The sequence below is a fragment of the Rhinolophus sinicus genome, linkage group LG17 (assembly GCF_036562045.2).
Source record: "Rhinolophus sinicus isolate RSC01 linkage group LG17, ASM3656204v1, whole genome shotgun sequence".
Classification (NCBI taxonomy): domain Eukaryota; kingdom Metazoa; phylum Chordata; class Mammalia; order Chiroptera; family Rhinolophidae; genus Rhinolophus; species Rhinolophus sinicus.
Window position 1 is genome coordinate 15,440,140 of NC_133766.1, and position 19,296 is coordinate 15,459,435.

Genomic DNA, 19,296 nt, shown 5'->3' on the forward strand with positions numbered 1-19,296 from the left:
GAAAAATACTTTATTTTTCCATCAAATCTTCTTCTTTAAAAACTATAGTTTTACTATTTCTTCTTCACAAAGAGCAGGCCCCACCTAACGGAGAAGCTAGGGGAATGTCTGACCAACCTCTGACGAGTCACCTTGCAAACCTTCCTTGACACTTCTGATGGCCAGAGACGTGCTCCCAAGGCAGTGTGACATTCTCAGACCAGAGGGGAAGCTCTTTGAAGGCAAAGACTATGTCCTCTTTACCTGTGCGTCCCTAGTGCTCAGAATATGCTTGACTACCTGGCAAATGTTCAATATCCGCCTAAGAGAGAACCCAAACAAGCTTCTGTTTACCCTAAATTGAGCCCCTGCTTTCATTCAATTGAATATAATCCAAATGAGTAACACCACCATCGTAGGGTGGAAGCATTTGAAAGACCTAACCTGTTCCTCATATAACAGCATTTTACTAATTCTCCTTCCATTGCTGTTTCGTTTCCATATTGAATTTGGATTACAGCAAAAGGGCAGCTGTCTAATAATAAAATCCAGTGAGAGGAAATCCCCTTGCTGATGTCCTATCTTTTAAAAGAAAGAAGGTGCTTTGAAAATGTGAGATTTTAAGATGCAGATGAGAGCATGTGGTAGCTGATAGAGTCAAGGTTTTTTGAGGTTTACATAGGAGTGAAAGATACAGGGTTCAAAAGAGAAAGAGGAGCAAGACAGATGAAATACACAAAAGCTACACTTAACCCAAGTTAAAGGTAAGAGTTGATGATTCAAGAAGGAAGATCTTGAGAGAAAGAGAAAGAGAGAGAGAGAGAGCTTCCTTCACAAGGGCAGTACGTGTTCAGCACCAATGCTGAGAGTAGCTATGTGACAGATTGCTTCCTGAGCAACTGACCTCCTGAAACAGTTAAAAAAAAAAAAAAAAAGAATGGAAATTATTTCCCTATTTATATTCTTTCCATAGGAAGTATGTGGTTTTAAAAGGCAGCTAAATACTGTTCATTACAGAAAGCATAGCAAATCTGGCCAACAGATCAAGTCTCAGGACAGCTTGCCTCTATCTCAGATTATGTGCAGGACACTTAAAAGGAACAGCCTTGAAGGATCAGGACTTAATGGAAAATTACTGTCCATGGAAAATTGAAGGGAAAAAAAAAAACAACACAGTTTTACTGGTACTTTTTTTTTTTTTAAAGTAGAAAGTGATATGAAAGACAGGTGTTTCCCTTGAACCCATCAGATGCAGTAGAGTCAAATCTTTAGGTTCACTATTAAAAAAAGAGAGAAAGATCACACTGGGAAAAAGAATTTGAGCTACTGAAACTGCTTATCCCAATGAAATAGCCCAATTCCACCCCTTGATGTCCACCACCTCTAGATTCAATTTCTCTGAGACTAAACTGAGGCAACTGTCGTCTGGGATCAGAGTTTACATTGTGGACGTGACCCTCATGTTGGGGAGTTAGCATCAGACTTCTCTATAACGAGATGCCACCCAGTACTTAAACGACCAAGGGCACCTCCCCCCTAACTGTCTTACAAACCATGTCAGCAGCCACAGTGGCGACAGGCAAGTATGCAGGTGGCTCAGAGAACATAAACCTCATTAGTAGGGGGGAGAAAACCGCAAGACCACACTACACTGATGACTGGCTGAACCGTGGTGATGGCATCACTGTCGTCCTCTATGATGGAGTGGCCGGTCCTCTGGCACTGACCACCAACCCCACGGTCAGATCCAGGGTACACACAATCATGATCCCTTGTGCCCAGCAAACTAGGAGCTCCTGGGTTCATTCATCCCCAGAGACAGAACAGAATGATCCTCACCTAGTCTGCATTTTACCCATTTCCCCCTTGAACTTGTCAGATGTCACTCATGGTCCTGCTCAATGACCAAGGGAATCATCTCACTCCAAACCCAGCCAGTCACTTCAGGTGAAGGCTCATAATCCTGAGTTTCTAAGCACGTGTCTTAGGAAATGATGCCTGGCTCTATATTTTTTAAAACTGAATGTGAAATATGCTTCACAGATGAGGCAAGCATTTTATAAGGCGGCTCAGAAAATGCTGAATTGAATTAAAAATCAATAGGCTGGGTTTTGAATAGTTTGCATCTAATCACACGGTCTCCTACAACCTCCTCTCAAGAGGAACCCCCCCCATCCATTTGCACAAGTATGCAGAATTGCTTAGTATTTTATAACCGCTGGTGCCTACTGCTGCCTGCAGCTCGTACAATGAGCACAAACTCACAGGAAACCATGGCTACGACTCTGTACTCAACAGATTCAACAGTGTGGAGAGCAGGCCCCCTAGTGTGCAAAGCCCTTTTTCCTAGAGAATAAGTCTGAACTCTACATGCAAACTGCCTTACCATCAGTTTCTCAGAGAAGGGAAAAATGACCCGTGTGGTGATTTCGTGAGATGATTTCCTAACACACCTTTAAACCATCTCCGGTTGCAATCACTTCAGGACATCAACAGCTCCATTCATTCAACAAGTATCTATTGCATGTGTTGGACATGAGGACACAAGTAAACCATGAACCTCACAGAACTCATACTGCAACGCAGAAGGCAGACTTTGAAGCAAGTAATTACAGCGAAGTGAACTGGCGTAAAAGAGTGCAAGACCAGGGTACTTACTACCTGTGTTTCATGATTTTCTGTTTTAATAGAGCTAGATAAATGCCTGATCCCCACAAGTATAAGACCAGCAGGAATGGATGTTAGTAAGAACTGAGGAGTAAGAAGTGGCTCCCAGCCGCCGGCCTAAGGCGGTGGCCCCTCCCACACCAGAACCTAAACGTGACTCCTCCTGGATTGCAGGCCAGGGGTTAGCTTGTGGTTAACTGTTCTGGTCAAGCTTGGAAGCTTCACTCTTTAGGGGCACTACTGCTTTATGGAAAAGAAACTGTTTTATGGTTACTGGAAAGTTAGGACCTACTCTATCAGAATACTCTCTTCAGTGTCTTGTTACCAGCTTGCAAAAGTTAAAACCAAATGTGGCGTGTGTGTGTGCATGTGAGAGAGAGAGAGAGAGAGAGAGAGAGACATGGGAGTGAGAGAGAGATATGGGGGTAATTGATGGGAGAAAATTTGCACAAAATCATAGAATATTTCTAATACAAGTAATGGATGGGCCCACTTTAATGAGTGAAAAAATGTCAGACCTTTCTTCCTCACCCGTATTTGAAACAATTTATTATAATGTAAGTTATGAACAAACTTAATACTAGGTATAAATTCTTTAATGCTTGAAGCTCCTATATATCAATATAACTTTGCAAATATGTTCTTGTTTTGATCCAACTAATCACCAGTGTCAGTGTATTTTGGTGCCCAAAATCCTAATGAGGAGAACACCTGGTCATTTAAGAATTATTGCATTACACAAATAGGGGTTACTACACTTTCAAGGCTTTGTTTGCCGCTTCAAAGTAATCAGATTGCATACTTAACTAAACTCTGACAAGTATGCAAAAATTACAAAAGTTTAAAAATTCTTAAAGCGATTCTAGCAACTTCCAACAATACTCCTGTAACCCCAAGTTTGCAAAAAACGCTAGAAAAAGAGCAAGACAGAGTTTCTCACTTAAGACATCTACTGAAACACGTGCTTTCTGCAGAAAGTAAAGGACAAATGATGCAAGACAGAGCCGGGCTGGAGGTGGGAGCAGATAGGTAAGAGGAAAAAGCATGGAAGAGTAATGACCAATGCCTGTGCCAAGAGAAAAACTACCTCCTCAAATCCTTCAAAGGTAATGCTTGAAACTTCCTTCTACGTCCTCTGAGTTCTGACCTAACAATGCCATTTCCCACCAGACTCGGTCTCAGTGGCCTGCTGGGTCCAGGACGTGATTGGGCAGCAGGATAATATCATGTTTACCCTCGGGTCTGCTCACTACTGACTTATTTACCCTGCCTGGAGGACAGACTTGAGAGAGCTCCTGAGTCAGAGGGCGCAGGTTCAAACCCTGGCCCAGAGAAGGCTGTCATTTCCTGGATTTCAGACCACAGATACTTGTTCACAGGCGTTTACCTTTTGTGATCTGCTGCCACCAGCTGTTGACTTGGAGGGCTCGGCGTGATTTTCTTTGTGGAGGCTCAGCGGGGATGGCACTAACTTCTGTGCAGCAAGGCGAGGGCTGGTCCGAGTTGCCATGGTTGTTCTTCGCAAGACGTATGGGCTTGTCTTTCCCGTTGGGATATCAGCAAACCCTAAGGGCAAAAAAGCTGCCTGTCAACACTGCTAGGTCCCATTTTATCTACCACGGAAATGGTGTTCATTAGGTAAAGTTTTAACCAAGAAAAGTATAACTCCCAAAACTGTCTGCTAACCACAGTGGGCAGGGATTTACTTCACGATACCCCTGGGAGTTGTCAAATTGAATAAATAACAGATTTTCTCTTATTAGAAACATAAAAAACCACAATGGGAAAGGAAGGGGAAAACAATATTAAATAGAAAAATTTGTTCCTGCTTCTTCTATGTGGATATATTAACTCGCATTTTTCTAAGATCTGAAGAAAATACCAGCAGGCCCTCCTGTAAAATTTGGATTAGAGTGTAAAAAAATAAAAATGAGAGGATAAAGAGGAAAGGAAAAATAAAAAAGGCCAGCTCTTGTTTAAAGGGGGCAGGCAATGTGAAATGGTAACGGCTACCTCAGGTGACGCCTCTCGTGTAGAGACTAGGAGTGGGGAGAGATCTGACGTTGCTAAGAGGGAGTTCACTCTACACACATCCTCTCCTTCTGTCGAGGGAACTGGCCTGACTCGTGATGACCAAGAGGACCAAGTCAAGCCCCAGGACACTCAAAGTCAGCATATAACGTACACTTCAGAGCGGCATTAATGGCTAACTAAAGCAGCGTTTGTTTTTCATTTTGTTTTTAACCCTTTAACTACAAACAAAAATCAATAAGGCAAAAGAGCTAATTTTTTGGTGGCTACACTTTCTAAGGGAGTGACTCAGAACAGTGCTTCTCAAACCATCTACGGCAAAGAATCCGTTTTGATCATTTGGGGTCGGTGGGAGCAACAGGGCGTAACTTCTAATCTGCTGTGGAATGATAATTTTGTACAATACAATAAGAATGAGTCCACAGAAAAATGATTATGTCCTTGGAGGTTGCTACAATGTCAAATTGCTATGAAAACTTTAAACTCTTACTCTTGATTTCTGGATCTTTTTTTTTTTTTGGACAAGAACCAACAGTTCCTAGACTGGCCCCAGTCCTTGAGCGACCCTTAGGAGACCACTGGGGTTTTTAAAAAAAAAAGTGGTAAGTGGCTCCAGCCAGCATCATCCAGCCCATCCTCCAGCTTACCGACTATCTGGGTCGGACGCGACCAAAGACAGGGAAGCTTGAAGGATGTCTTGATTTGGGGATTTTACAGCACAAAAGTGTCAAAATCTGAACAGGTTTTTGACAGTCATGTTTCAAATGTCCCAGCACTTTCTGTAGTGTGACATGAGTAATTAGATCCTAGTCATTCTCTCATGGTAGAAAGGAAAATATGCACCTTACGAATTTAAAAGTAGGCCATTGCTTCCGAAGCTGAGTTAGTGGCCGTTGCTTCTGAAGCTGAGCTAGTGCTGTTAGGCAATAACCTAAAAACTAATCTTTTTGCATGTGAATTTTTATGTGGACTTTAAAAGAACCCAAATAATTCTGTTTTTAAATTACGCACACCTTTCTTTACAACTTCCGGAAGTCCCTCAGGCTCAAACTCGGTATCTTCCGCAGCCTCCGCAGGGTGAACTTCACTTTTGACGGTTTTCTTGCTTTTTTTAGAAAATGACTCTGGTGTAGGAGACGCTGTTCCTCCTCCACTCTCCCGAATCCCACTGGACCTCTGTCGTTTGCCTGAAGCTTTACTTTGGCTGGATGGTAACTTCTTCTCAGTAACAAAAGGAGCTAGAGATGACCCTGGAACAACTGAATTCAGCAAAGGAGAACTCTGGAGATGAAGTTGAGATTGCTGTGAACTCAGACGAGCAACTTGTGTTTCTAACGTCTCTTTGGCTCGCTCCAACTTCTCATGGCTTATCAGCAGGGAACAGTACTTATCCAAGTATTCGTCTGCCTCCTTGCTTTTTTCTTCAAGGCTTTCCTTCAGTTCTTTTACCTCGGTCATCAATTCCTCTACATTGGCATCCACAACAGTACCTGTCAAAAATAAAGTGACACATCATGTCCCCTGATGCTTCCCTAGTTGACACTGGGCATGATCAAGCAGGAAACTTTAGATGTGTTCTTTGATTTTTGGTTTGTTTGTCTGCTTTTGGAGAAGTCGGGAAAATATAGCTACACACATTCTGCTAGTTCAAACAACTGTCATTTGGGTGGTATCATATCAAGGTATATATTCTAGTTGTTTCCTTCCATACCTCTTATTTGGACAACTTAAGTAAAATATACCACAATCTCAAACTCGTATTTCAGCCAACCCATCACACTTTCTTGTAGTTATTCATGAGGTCAAATGAATGTAGTACATCCTTTATTGCCCCCTGTCCATTCTTTGCATCGTAAGTGAATGAACAATAAAAGCAGGTAAAGAATATGAAGTCCCAGTGGTAATGGCTTTGGGAGACAGAGGGGACCTGTGATAAGTTAAGTCCAAAGAAGCTCTGAAAACCATTTGGAAACAATGGAGGACCTGGTGGACAAAAGCTCGGAGGACACTATAAAGGTGGGAGTCTTGGTCTACTCGTAGCTGCCATGACTGGTGTTCAGTCCATTAGAAAAGCTCCCAGGGGCCCCACTACACCCTGAGTACTCTTCTCAGCAGGCAACATCACTGACATGGATGGACCTACAGGGCATTATGCTAAGTGAGATAAGTAAGACCCTGCCAAGCGATGGTCCAGAAGACCCACACATATACTTGCCATCACCTTGCCATTCGGTAACAGCATTCCATTCTGGGGGCACAAGTACAGAAAAGTGACAAGGACATTTGTCACTGCTTTTCTTTATTTTACCTCCACACCCCAAAATATAGCCCCCCCCCCTTAACCTTTTCATTTAGTTGACCCACAAGGATGCGCCAAGGAAACCGGAATCAGCTGCTCATAAATTCCTACTGCCAGCTCAGATGCCAATCGGTACTTGACGTAGAACCGGGTAGATGGGGACATCCACATGAAAACCTCTTCTTAGAAGGGCTCACGAGTAAAATGAGCTGTCAGTTTTTGTGTGTGTGTTGCAGAACAGAAGATGTGATTATTCTATTTCAAATTGCAGGCTTCCTTCCTAATCGTATTAATGACCCCATGCTGAGCACAGAATTCGGACACTGGAAAACGGATAAACTGCTGAAAATCAGCACGCCATAATAGAACAGAGACTCCAAATACTTCCTGTGTACACCACCAGGATGTCACCAGAGGAACATGGTTTTGGCTCACCGATGTGCCCAGGGGACGCCCACCTGTTTTCTGTTTCTCTTGTGCAGCTTCTTCAAGGTGAGACAGCTCTTTCTGTAGAATTTCCTTTGCCTCCTCCAGCTGTTTACTCGATTTGATCAACAACTTGATTTTCTCCTGTAAACGTTCATTGTCCTTCTTCAGTTGATTTGCGTATTTCAGATTGTCCGACTATAAAACAAAACCTTGAATTTAAAACCTTGAATTTCTCTTTATGAGCAAAAAAATAACTGACAAGATACAATTAAGAATCACATATTGTAAATTTAAGGATTACTGTATTCAAAATAAAATATCAAAAGATGCATAAAACAATTCACCTTCTCCACTCAGTTTCCTAAGTTTCCCAGATAGATGATGGTGTCCTCACTCCCCCTTTTAGTATCAGCAAGCACAAAGCATGGTTCCTAAGATAATGTTCTATTAAGTTGCCCACTGCCTGTGTTTATGCAATGAGAATCACACATAGGGGGTGGGGTTAGGGGGCCGTAGACACAGTCTTTTTTATTTTTATTTTCAATTATGGTTGGCATTCAATATTATCAGTTTCAGGTGTACAACATGGTGGTTAGACATTGACATACCTTACTGAGTGATTCCCCTGATAATCTAGTACCCACCTGGCACCATACATACTTATGACAATATTATTGACTATATTCCTTATGCTACATCCTACATCCCCATGACTACTGTGTAACGGCAAATTTGTACTTCTTAATCCCTTCATCTTTTTCAGCCATACCCCCCCTTCCATCAGGCAACCATTAGTTTGTTCTCTGTATCTATGAGTTTGTTTTGTTGGTTATTTTGGTTTTTAGATCTACATACAAGGGAAATCATATAGTATTTATTTGTCTTTCTCTCTCTTACTTATTTCACTTAGCATAATACCCTGTAGGTGCATCCATGTTATCACAAATGGTAAGATTTCATTCTTTTTCATGTCCAAGTAATGTTCCATTGAATACATGTACCACCTCCTCTTTGTCCAGTTGTCTATTGATGGACATTTAGGTTGCTTCAATATTTTGGCTATTGTAAATAATGCTGCAATGAACATAGGGATGCATATATCTTTTCGAATTAGTGTTTTTGATTTCTTTGGATACATACCCAGAAGTGGAATTGCTGGTCATTTTTAATTTTTTGGAAGCCTCCATACTGTTTTCCATAGTGGCTGCACCAATTTGCAATCCCACCAACAGTACACGAGGCTTCCCTTTACACCATATCCTCACCAACACTTGTTGTTTGTTGATTTATTGATGATAGCTATTCTGACAGGTGCAAGGTGGTATCTCATTGTGGTTTTTATTTGCATTTCCCTGATGATTAGTGACACTGAGCATCTTTTCATGTGTTTGCTGGCCATCTGTATGTCCTCTTTGGAAAAATGTCTATTCAGGTCCTCTGCTCATTTTTTAATTGGATTGCTTCGGGGGGGGGGGGGGTTGTTGTTAAATATGAGTTCTTTATAAATTTTGGATATTAACCACTTGTCATATGTATCATTGGTGAATATCTTCTCCTATTCGGTAGGTTGTCTTTTCGCTTTGTTGATAGTTTCCTTTGCTGTGCAAAACTCTTTAGTTTAATGTAGTCCCATTTGTTTATTTTATCTTTTGTTTCTCTTGCCCAAGGAGATATACCCACCAAAAAATATTACTAAGAGCACTGTCAGAGTATGCTGCCTATGCTTTCTTCTAGGAGTTTTATGATTTCTGATCTTATATTTAAGTCTTTAATCTATTTTGAGTTTATTTTTGTATATGGGGTAAGAAAGTGGTCTAGCTTCATTTTTTTTATATGTATCTGTCCAGTTTTTCCAAAACAATTTATTGAAGAGACTGTCTTTACCCCACTGTATATGTCCATGGTCATATTCTTGGTGGGTCAAAATTTCTCAATGAGAGAACTACGTTCCCATTTATAATCTTGTGCTGTGGGAAAATTTCAGTGTCTAAGACTGGATTCATTTTAGTCGCACCAAGTGAAGGCTAAACAATATTATGGCTCACAGTACAAATTTAAATTTCATAAGTAGCTCAAACAGAACGTAAATAGAATGTTGGGAGAACTGTGGCATTATACACTTCTTAGTAGTAGAAGTTCAGAGTTCCTTAACCAAAAAAACAAATAAACAAAAAAAAAACCTTGAAAATAATTTAGAGGGAAAACTTGACCTGAACAGACATGCAGGTATTTATAGTCTTTATCCCACCTTATGAGAATATTCATACATTTTGCTACAGAAATAATATGAATTTGTATGAAGTATTATCCCAGATCCTACTGGGATATTATATAATACGTGGCATATGCATTGTATTATGTAATATCTAAAAATTGCAGAATTCTAAAACAACCTAGTTCTAAGAGTTTCTGGAAAGAAATCATGAACAGGTAAAGGCAAACCAAACTATTTCAAAAAACAAAACAAAACATGAGCATCATATTCATGTTGCTAGTGATTTCATTTTTTGTATATTTCATCTTAAAATATTTTATTAGCAATGTTGCAGTAAATCTGCACTTTTGAAATTTTCTATTTCGGATTTCAACCATAATTGTATTAGAGATTTATTTAATTCAATTTCAACAATGCTTATCAAGTGGCAGCTCATAAAATTACAAGTGATCAGGATACTCAACTAACAATGCACCATTTTGTACCCAGTGTGTGTACACACACATACACACACACACACACACACACACACACACACACACATACACACTCACACACACAGATTCCCCACAGTAAAACTGCCAAAGATTAACAAGATAGAAAGTGAGTATATAAAAAAGTATTTTTATACCTGGAGCTACTTCTTTCTAACATCTCTCATTTTGTAGCAGCAAAAGATTACTGATCATTAATGTTATTTTGAATTTTATTAGTTTTGTATTTTATTGGTATATTTTCTTCACCTTGATAATTGTATAAGAGCTAAAAACATAAGAAGTTTATGCCTAGTTTTCAGTTTGAATATATTCAACATACAATTAAGATCACAATTTTAAACATTTAAATCACCCTGTAAGTAAAAACCTTTACTGGAAGGTATTTATTTCCAGGTTCATTATTATACATTCTGGATGACATCCATTTTATGAAAAATAGCTGTAAGAATCAAAACAGTCTCCCTTTCCATGTAGAATTACCGCAGTACCATCTACAGTCTAACAATCCCGAGATTAGGGTTTGCCTTCTTTTTTCCTTAAAGAAAAAGTTTTATGATCGTTGCATGGGGAGAAAGAGGAGAATGTACACATATGTGTGCCTGACCAAGTGCTTTTTCACACCTTGATCTCCTAAGAAGCCATAGGAAAGTGGGTTTGGTGATAGCAGTGAACTTGGAGACCAATCAAGCAAGACTTTGGAATTGCCCACCAAACTATTACTGACAGCTGAGGGGTCTACCCTGGTCTGTTCTTGGCTTCATCTTCATGTCCATCTCAAGAAGGCTGTAACATCCTTTAATTTGAGGATTCACTAAGTAGTGGATAAAGTTTATTCAAGATTGCAGGCCATCCGCTGATTTTTAAAAACAACTCAGTACAGAATTGATGACTATTATTTACGACTACAAAAAACCTCTGTCATGAAAATTAAAATGAAAGCTCGTAATTCAGTATCACTAAAACCACTATTATTCTGTAGATACCATTCTAAGTCATGAAGTAATGAGAAGTAAACACACCTTGGTTTTCTTCAATCCTTCTAAAACCTCAGTGGTTGCTTTCAAAGAATTATTGAGTTCTTCTTTACTGGACTTCAAGAGGTCTATCTCCACCTTCTGCGAGCGGAGGCATTCTTCTTTAGCAGTCAGTTTCTCTCGATATATCTGGATTTCCGTTTCATGCTAGGGCAGAAAGATGGTACTTTAGCCAGGAGGCTCGGCTACAAACATTGTAAGGAAAACAAACAAAAAATAAAACTGCTGTTCCAAGGACCATTTCAAATGGTCTTTGAGACTCTCCTACAGTGTTTCCCTGAAAATTAGACCTATCTAGACCATCAACACTAATGCATCTTTTGGAGCAAAAATTAATATAAGACCTGGTATTATAGTTTATTATATTATATTACATACTATATCATATTATATTATATTATATTATATTATATTATATTATACCGGGTCTTATATTAAAATAAGACCCGGTCTTATATTATAGTAAAATAAGACCAGGTCGTATATTATATTATATTAAAAAAAGACCAGGTCTTATTTTATAGTAAAATAAGACTGGGTATTATATTATATCATATCATATCATATCATATCATATCATATTATATTATATTATATTAAAATAAGACCAGGTCTTATTGTAAAATAAGACTGGGTCTTATATTAATTTTTGCTCCAAAAGACGCATTAGAACTCATGGTCCGGCTAGGTCTTATTTTGGGGGAAACATGATACTATTCTATTTAAAAATACTACCCAGGTGGGAACGTATTCTTAAAAATTAAGTCATAAAATGAGACATGCAGGTAACCGGGGGGAAGATAGTGAAGTTAACACGATGGGACCCTTCCTGAGGTCACATAGCACAGTCATAATGCAGAACTTTGACCTTCTTGCAAAAAATGCCACATTATCATCAACACACACTCTCCAGCCAGTCCCATAACCAAACCCGACGTTTTACCTGTTTGTTTGTATCTAGCAGCAAAGCCTGGTGTTTCTTTTCAGCTTCCTGAAGCTGTCGCTGATATTCAGCTATTTCTTCTCTCATCTTCTCTTGCTTTTCCATCTGGTCTTTGTGTACACAATCCAAGCTCTTTTTCAGTTCACTATTTTCTAGCATGAACTCCTTCAATTGACCCTAATGAGGAAAATAATAAAACCACAGAAAAAGAATTCAGAACCTGGATCTGTATCTTTGGAAATATTGAGTACTGAGATGGGGGGAAAAATAGTTTACGGGCAAGACAAAAACCTATACAGAACAGTGCTATAATCCTCAGCAATGTATTCACATTAAATTGAGGACCCATCTCTGGTGACAATTTCCTCTGCTCCAGCCTAGCCACCCCCAAAGTCACATCCACTGGGAGCACAGAATCTCTGAAACCTCAACTTCTGGCACCGTACCCTCCTAGGCTACTAGGTTTGCTTAAGTACTCCCACTGCAATAATTCCTTGACCTCATCAACAGCCCTGCCACCAGGACCTACATGCTCAAGCCCTTCCAGACTTTGTTTTCTTCCTAGACCAACTTAGTTTCCACGTCCTAAGAATTTCCTTCCAAACTCCCTCAACCCTTCACTGTGCAGGACTGGCAGAACCCAGCCCTGGAGGCATCTGCCTTCTCCATGCTCAATCCCTAATAAGTGTTTCTATATGTGTCTGAACACGTGCTCTGTCCACTTCCTCATCTGACATTCGTTCAGCCACTCCAACCTGATTTCGTCCCAACTCCTCCTGAAATAGCTTTTCATGGCGCCATCACCTCCACATTGCAAATCTGAGGAGCACTCTTCAGTCCTAATCTCCTCTGACCTCTGAGTAGATCTGAGGCTGCTGACCACTCCTTCCGTCCTCAGGCAGCCTTCGCTCTTGGCGTCTAGGACACCGCACTGGTATGGCTCCTCATATCTCCACATTTTCCTTTCTGGCTCTTCCCCTCCATCTCACCCTGCGGGCTGGAGGTCCTCTGGGCTCGGCCCTCAGCCACCTTCTCTTCTCCGTCTGTATCTTCGATCACTCCTGTAATTTTTAAATACTACCTATGTTCTGAACTAGCCAAGCGAACGTATCCACCCCAAATCTTTCCTTTAAACTCCAGCCTCAAGTATTTGGCGTCACTTCAGATTTTATTGTGTTTCCTTACTACGGCCTTCCTTCCTCTCCAATTTTTTCCCTACCATATTCCATCTGATTCCAGCCACATGACTTCTTGCTGATGTCTAAAACATACAAAGATCTTACCGATCTCAAAGACTTGACCACACCGCTCTCTAGACCCAGAAGGCTCCGTCCTCTGCCCGGTCCTGTGCAGGGCTGACTCCTCATCCTTCAGGAGAGTCTCTGACCACCTATCCAAATTTGGTTGTTGCCTTTCCCCACACCCCACTCGCCAACTACTCCCCAGTGAAAAATCTTGTTTCCTTTCTAACAGTTAACAGTTTACTATTTCATATGTTTCCTGTTGAATGATTTCTCACGTGTCTAGGCTGTAAGCTCTGAGTACAAGAACCACAGAATAGCTATGGTTCAACATTCTATCCTCTGCCCTCAGTAAGGCTTATTATTTGCAGAATGAATGAATGAATGAATGAATAAACGAATGAATGAACGAATGAATGAAGCCATTGTAAACTAACACACTTGTATGTATAAACTTGAGGCTGAACGCCTCGCTTTTCTTTTAAGTAGCCCCTAAAAGTGAAATACAAATAACAATATACTTGGGATCGTCCCAAGCTGCTCAGTACCAAGAGATTTCAGCAGACGCAATACTTGAATACCATCCCTAAGAATTCCTTCCACACAGCATTGCCAGAAAATTCCTTAAGTCAATTGCTGAGATTAAATGCCAAACCTTAAGTTTTCATTAGCTTAAATGCAGTCTTAACAAAAAGCACCAATTTCCCCAATGTCTTCTACAGGCCACTACAAGTACCATTTCAACTTTTTGTGATTACTCAGCGTCATAATCACAACTATACTCTGCTATCCTTTTCAGAGTATTACTTAGGGGTGAAACTGCACGAGGACAACACATAAATACAGGAATGTTTACCATTTGAATGGGTTTGGCAAACAGGTTTTGTTGTATCTACCAGCCCTGCACACAAAGCAGGTGCTACCTGGACTCAGTGTTAAGAGATTCAGGAGAAAGGGAGGCGGCACAAATGAGCGGTCTGCTCTGGGGACAGCAGTGGGGAGCAGCAGCCCACATGCTATCGATCCAGCACATTAACCCTGCCCTAAAAACAGCACCCCAAGACTGTTCTAACCTTGCATTTTCCTGAGGCTTCCTTTCTGCTATTTGGTTAGTTCTTAGCAAGATCAGTGCATCCGTCTCTAGCAATATTCTGGCTTGTAATCTGTGGCAGGCTAGGAAAGCAGCCTACTAAAATCTATTTCTGATGGGAGTGGCTCTAATGCAAGGGCCCTCTTCTATGAGAAACTATCTGGGCTCTGTGACAGGTACGTTCACGTGTTCAGAGACCTCTCGTAACTCCTGGGCTCGTGACAGCGCTGGTTGGTCAAGGTTACTCCAAGCCTGATCATGACATAAGCGTGGGCTTAATTTTTTCAAAAGCTAAAAAAGTTTGGTACATTACAGGTCTTATGAAAACAAACACGGAGAGTGTGCACACTGAATTACCAGTGTAATGAATCTGTCACAGATTAACTTACTTTGCTGCTCTTCGTTTCTTCCAACATCAAATTTAATTCTTCCGTTAGCCTATTTTTCTCCCTACTAAATTCTTCTTTCAACTCTGTCATTTTCTGTACCATCTCCTGCATTTCCCTCTGCAGCTCAGTTTCCTTCGAGGTCATTGCAGTTACCTGAAAAGTAATCTTCCATTAGGATCTGCTTTTGGTTGTGTTTCGATCAAATTAATCACTCTGATACAACATAGTCATGACATCACTTCAGCCTTCAATAATAATGGAAACTGGCTAATCCTCACTCTACTGTCCACTCAACTAATATTCTCAAAACCTACTGGTGAGCTTACCTTTTCGTCTCAGCAAAGAACAAAAGATGGCAATAAGGAATGACAAGGAAAGATAATATTACTAAGTCTTAAAATCCTTCATAAAGGTATTAATTTGAATTAAACTTAAAAGATCTGAGAATGGTATTTGAGGCAGCGTCTTAGATTTTTATCATTTCTTGGATCTCTACTAATCCTCCAATGCCACAGTAATCGGTGAGAAACATCCCTCCAATCAGTTAAAGGTCTATTGTTTGCATGTGCTCCCTGAAGTTGAAACAGAGTGGTGTCATTTTTCTAATCATCTCCACCATAACTGCCATCTCTTGCAAGCTATCCAAATGCTTAAAATTCTTGGAATGTAGTTATGAGAGATTGCATTTTCTCGACACTCCTTTTTCCTTTTAACACTTGCCCAGTAAAATTTTAATTTGAAGGAATCACTTTCCTCGATCAGTAAGTAAGCATATAGGACAAAAACATAATTTTTCATTAATAATTGAGCCTCTTGATGGCAGATCTTCCCTTTAATCATCAGCTGACAAAACAGGAGACGGCACAAAGAAAAGACACCAAAGAGGGAGCTGAAAGCACAAAATCCCCAGGACATACCCTTTGGAGCCATGAGGGTTCTATGTTTAATAGTTCTTTCACCTAAAGGCAAAAAAAGGTAGGGCAGGGGCAAAGGGGATCCCGTCTGACTCTTACTAGTACCTGTTAAACTCTCTATAGAAGTGGTTCTCACCTGGGTACCGGGAGGCTACTATCCTGCTGTAATGCAAGAAAGGCAAGTATAAGTAGAACTATAGATAATGCATAACCCAGAGTTTCTCCTTCGTCCAGGTGCCACAATGAAAAGCGGGGCCAACCCACACGAGTGTCCCGTGTAAATGTGTGCCAAAGCAAAGAAAGCATCACAACTGCTGGAGCCAACCCAATGTCCCCAAAGTTTCAAGACCCCATAAACTTCAAGCCTTTACAAAGAATGGTCCAGGACTGCAAACATCACCCAGAAGGAAATACAATTCACACGGTGATTTCCCTCCCTCCTGACAACATATACAGATGTAGATGAAGCTACTTACTTTTTCAACAAAGGATATTTTTTCCATGTTTGTCAATTCAAGCTCTTTCTCCAGATCTTTGTAAGAACTCTGCAGTGATTCCAAGGTGTCCTGCAAAGTGTCCCTTGTGGACTGTAACACTTGGATCTTCTGCTCCAATTCCAATGTCAGATTCTCCAGTTCTGTTTTTTGCTTCTTCCAAACTTGCTGCTCTCCTTCCACCTGGGACAGTTTAGAGACAAGCTGCTCTCGGTCTTGAATTTGAGTTTTTAATACACTGATTTCTTCATCCTTCTTCTCTAGTTTCCGTTTGCCATCTTCCACTTCTTGAATGAAGCTATCCACAGAAGACTGCAAAATAACGTAATTACTTTTGGCCTCCTCAAGGCCTTGCAGCAACTGAGCCTTCTCAAGTTCAAGATGATCTACTTGACCACTCAGATTCTGTTCTTTGACCTTCCAGGTCTCTTGGTCATCACACAAGGCTGCCACCTTCTCATTTAGCTCTTTTAATTGTGTTTGAAGGCTCTCCACTGCAATCTTAGATTCTTCTGTCATCTGTACTTTTTCTTGCTCTTTTTCTTGCAAGAGATTTTCAATTGAGGAATTTAATATTTCTAATTCGGATATTCGTCCTTGCTCTTTTTGTAATTCTTTCGTCAGATGTTCTTTTTCCGACCTCATACTGACAAGATCCAATTCCAGATCTCTCAGACTCGGGGATAGCTTCTCTACTTTTGCCTTTAGGGTCTCCACCTCTGCTTTGGCATTCTCAGCCTCCAGAATCACGTGCTCATGGTTTTTTCTTGATATCTCTAGTTCTCTTTCAAGGTTCTCAACTCTGTCCTTAAGCAAATCTGCATGATGCTCACTTTCCTTCAGTTTCTCTAAGACATGGAGCTGCTTTTTTTCATCAGTTTCTAGGTGGACTTTCAGCTTTTCGATGCTGTTTCTCAGCTGATGCACTTCCTGCTCTGGGGAACCCAGGCTCTGTGGTTCTTCGACCTTGCCGGTCTCTTGGTCATCACACAAGGCTATCACTTCCTCGTTTAGCTCTTTCAATTCTGTTTGGAGCATCTCCACTGCAGCTTTAGATTCTTGTGTCATCTGTATTTTTTCTTGTTCCTTTTCTTCTAACAGATTTTTAAATGAAGAGAGTAACGTGTCTAACTCAGACAGTTGACCTTGTTTTTCTTGTAGCTGTTTTGTCAGATTTTCTTTTTCAGACCTTACCTCGACAAGGTCTAATTCTAAAGCTTTCAGGTGTTCGGTCATCAATTCCATTTGTGTTTTTAGGGTCTCTACCTCTGCTTTGGCATTCTCAGCATCAAGAATCATCGTCTCTTGGTTTTCTTCTGACATCTGCAGCTCCCTTTCAAGATTCTCAACTTTATCCTGAAGCGAGTCAATCTTACGCTCACGTTCCTTCAGTTTCTCTGAGACATGAAGATGTTTCTTTTCATCGGCCTCGATGCGGACCCTCAGCTTCTCGATACCACTTTTCAGATGATGCACCTCCTCCTGAGTTGAGCTCAGCCTCACTGCAACCTCGCCTTTTTCCATCAGGGCTGTTTCCAAGGCCGTAGCGACATTCAGCTTCTCCTGTTCCAGTTCACAGAATTTGGTCTGCAGGCTTTCGGATTCTCTGACAAGTGACTCTTTCTCTGTCTTCAATGGTCCGATTTGGTTTTCCAGCTCGCTTTTTGCCAATGACAGTGCCTGTGACTCCTTTTCTAAACTCTGCAGCTGCCCCTGGAGATGAGCTTTCTCTTCCAACAGCTTGTTTGTGCCACAGCACAGAGTCTGAAGGAGCTGTGTTTTCTCCTCCATCTCAGCTTTCAGCACGTTGATGTGATGTTGACACTTTTCTAGATTGGATTCGAGATCTCGTATTTGCTCCTTCATCTTTTCAGACATCAGATCCAGTTCTTTATTTTCTTTTGACAAAGTATCTAATTCTCCACGAAGGTGATCTCTCTCACTTGTGACCATGGAGAGTTCTTCCTCAAGACAGGTTATAACTTGCTGCTTCTTTTCATTGTCTTTTTCTAAACATAGCTTCTCTGTGTGAACTACCTCTAAATCAGCTTCCACAGAGTGGGCATGACGCTCGACGTTGCCTTTCTCAGACTTGACCCTCTTCAGCTCATTTTCCACATCGAGAAATCTCTCTCTCCAATTATCCATCACTTTGACTACACTGTCTTCAATAACTTCATGGGACAATTCATTTGTGCCCATTTCTGAACTAGAGTCGAGCCCTTCCGAACTTCCTACTCTCTGGCAGAACCCCTTACTATCACAAGAAAAGGATTCCAATTTTTCAATTAAATCTGATTTTTCTTTCTTAAGCTCTTCAACAATTTTCTCCAGTTCCATGCATGTTTCGTTCTTGGTAGCTAGTTGCACTTCCTGTAAATTGAGTTTTGAGTCTAACTGTTTTATTTCACTTAGCAAAATTTCAACATTTTTGCCACGTTCCTCTAGAATATGAAGTAGTCTCTGATTCTCATTTGATGTCTCTTTTACGTGCAGTTGGAGATTCTGAATGGTTATCTGATTCTCCAGAAGATCTATAGGTACCAAAGCATTAGGACCAGGAAGTGACGATTCAGAAATGCATTCTGAAAAGTCCTGGGCTTTGTTTTCCACTGGGGTCTCATAACTGGTTTCTGGGGACTGCTCCCTCGAACATTCTCCTGCAAGTTCACCTGCACCAGTCTTGGTTATTTTCTCCATCTCTAGACTGAGGTCCTGAATATCTTTTTCAAAAATACGATCAATGAGCTCCTTTAGTGTTCTCTCTTTAGTTTCTGAAGCACATTCTTCTGATTCTTTGATGTCACAGCCATCGTTTCCATGCTGAATATCCTGTAGCTATAATATATAACGAGAATGCATTTTATTTTTCAAGAAGAATCGAAATATAAGAAATAGGCTTAAATACTACTTTATCGAAATTGGCCTCTTGCGTCTGCTAAACACATCATTTCAAATGACATATTTCCCACCAGTCTCTTCTCTCCATCCATATATTCAACACAAACAAACATTCAGTAAGGGTTCTCTATGAGCAAGGCACTGGGTAAGGTATTTATCGTGAAGCCAAACTC

At 40.6% G+C, this 19,296-nt stretch overlaps 1 protein-coding gene across 2 annotated transcripts in view; it reads right to left on the minus strand.

Annotated features, from left to right (window-relative positions):
* The window catches only part of CENPF (centromere protein F), a 52,661-nt gene that overhangs the window by 1,010 nt on the left and 32,355 nt on the right, over positions 1 to 19,296 (minus strand). For both annotated transcript variants that reach the window (XM_019738114.2, XM_074322088.1), the window contains exons 13-19: positions 16,205 to 19,060; positions 14,815 to 14,967; positions 12,095 to 12,271; positions 11,137 to 11,298; positions 7,435 to 7,600; positions 5,691 to 6,167; positions 4,034 to 4,212 (exon numbers count right to left, since the gene is read on the minus strand). In XM_019738114.2, coding sequence (XP_019593673.2) covers positions 4,034 to 4,212; positions 5,691 to 6,167; positions 7,435 to 7,600; positions 11,137 to 11,298; positions 12,095 to 12,271; positions 14,815 to 14,967; positions 16,205 to 19,060 — 4,170 coding nt within the window. The remainder of the gene's footprint in view (positions 1 to 4,033; positions 4,213 to 5,690; positions 6,168 to 7,434; positions 7,601 to 11,136; positions 11,299 to 12,094; positions 12,272 to 14,814; positions 14,968 to 16,204; positions 19,061 to 19,296) is intronic.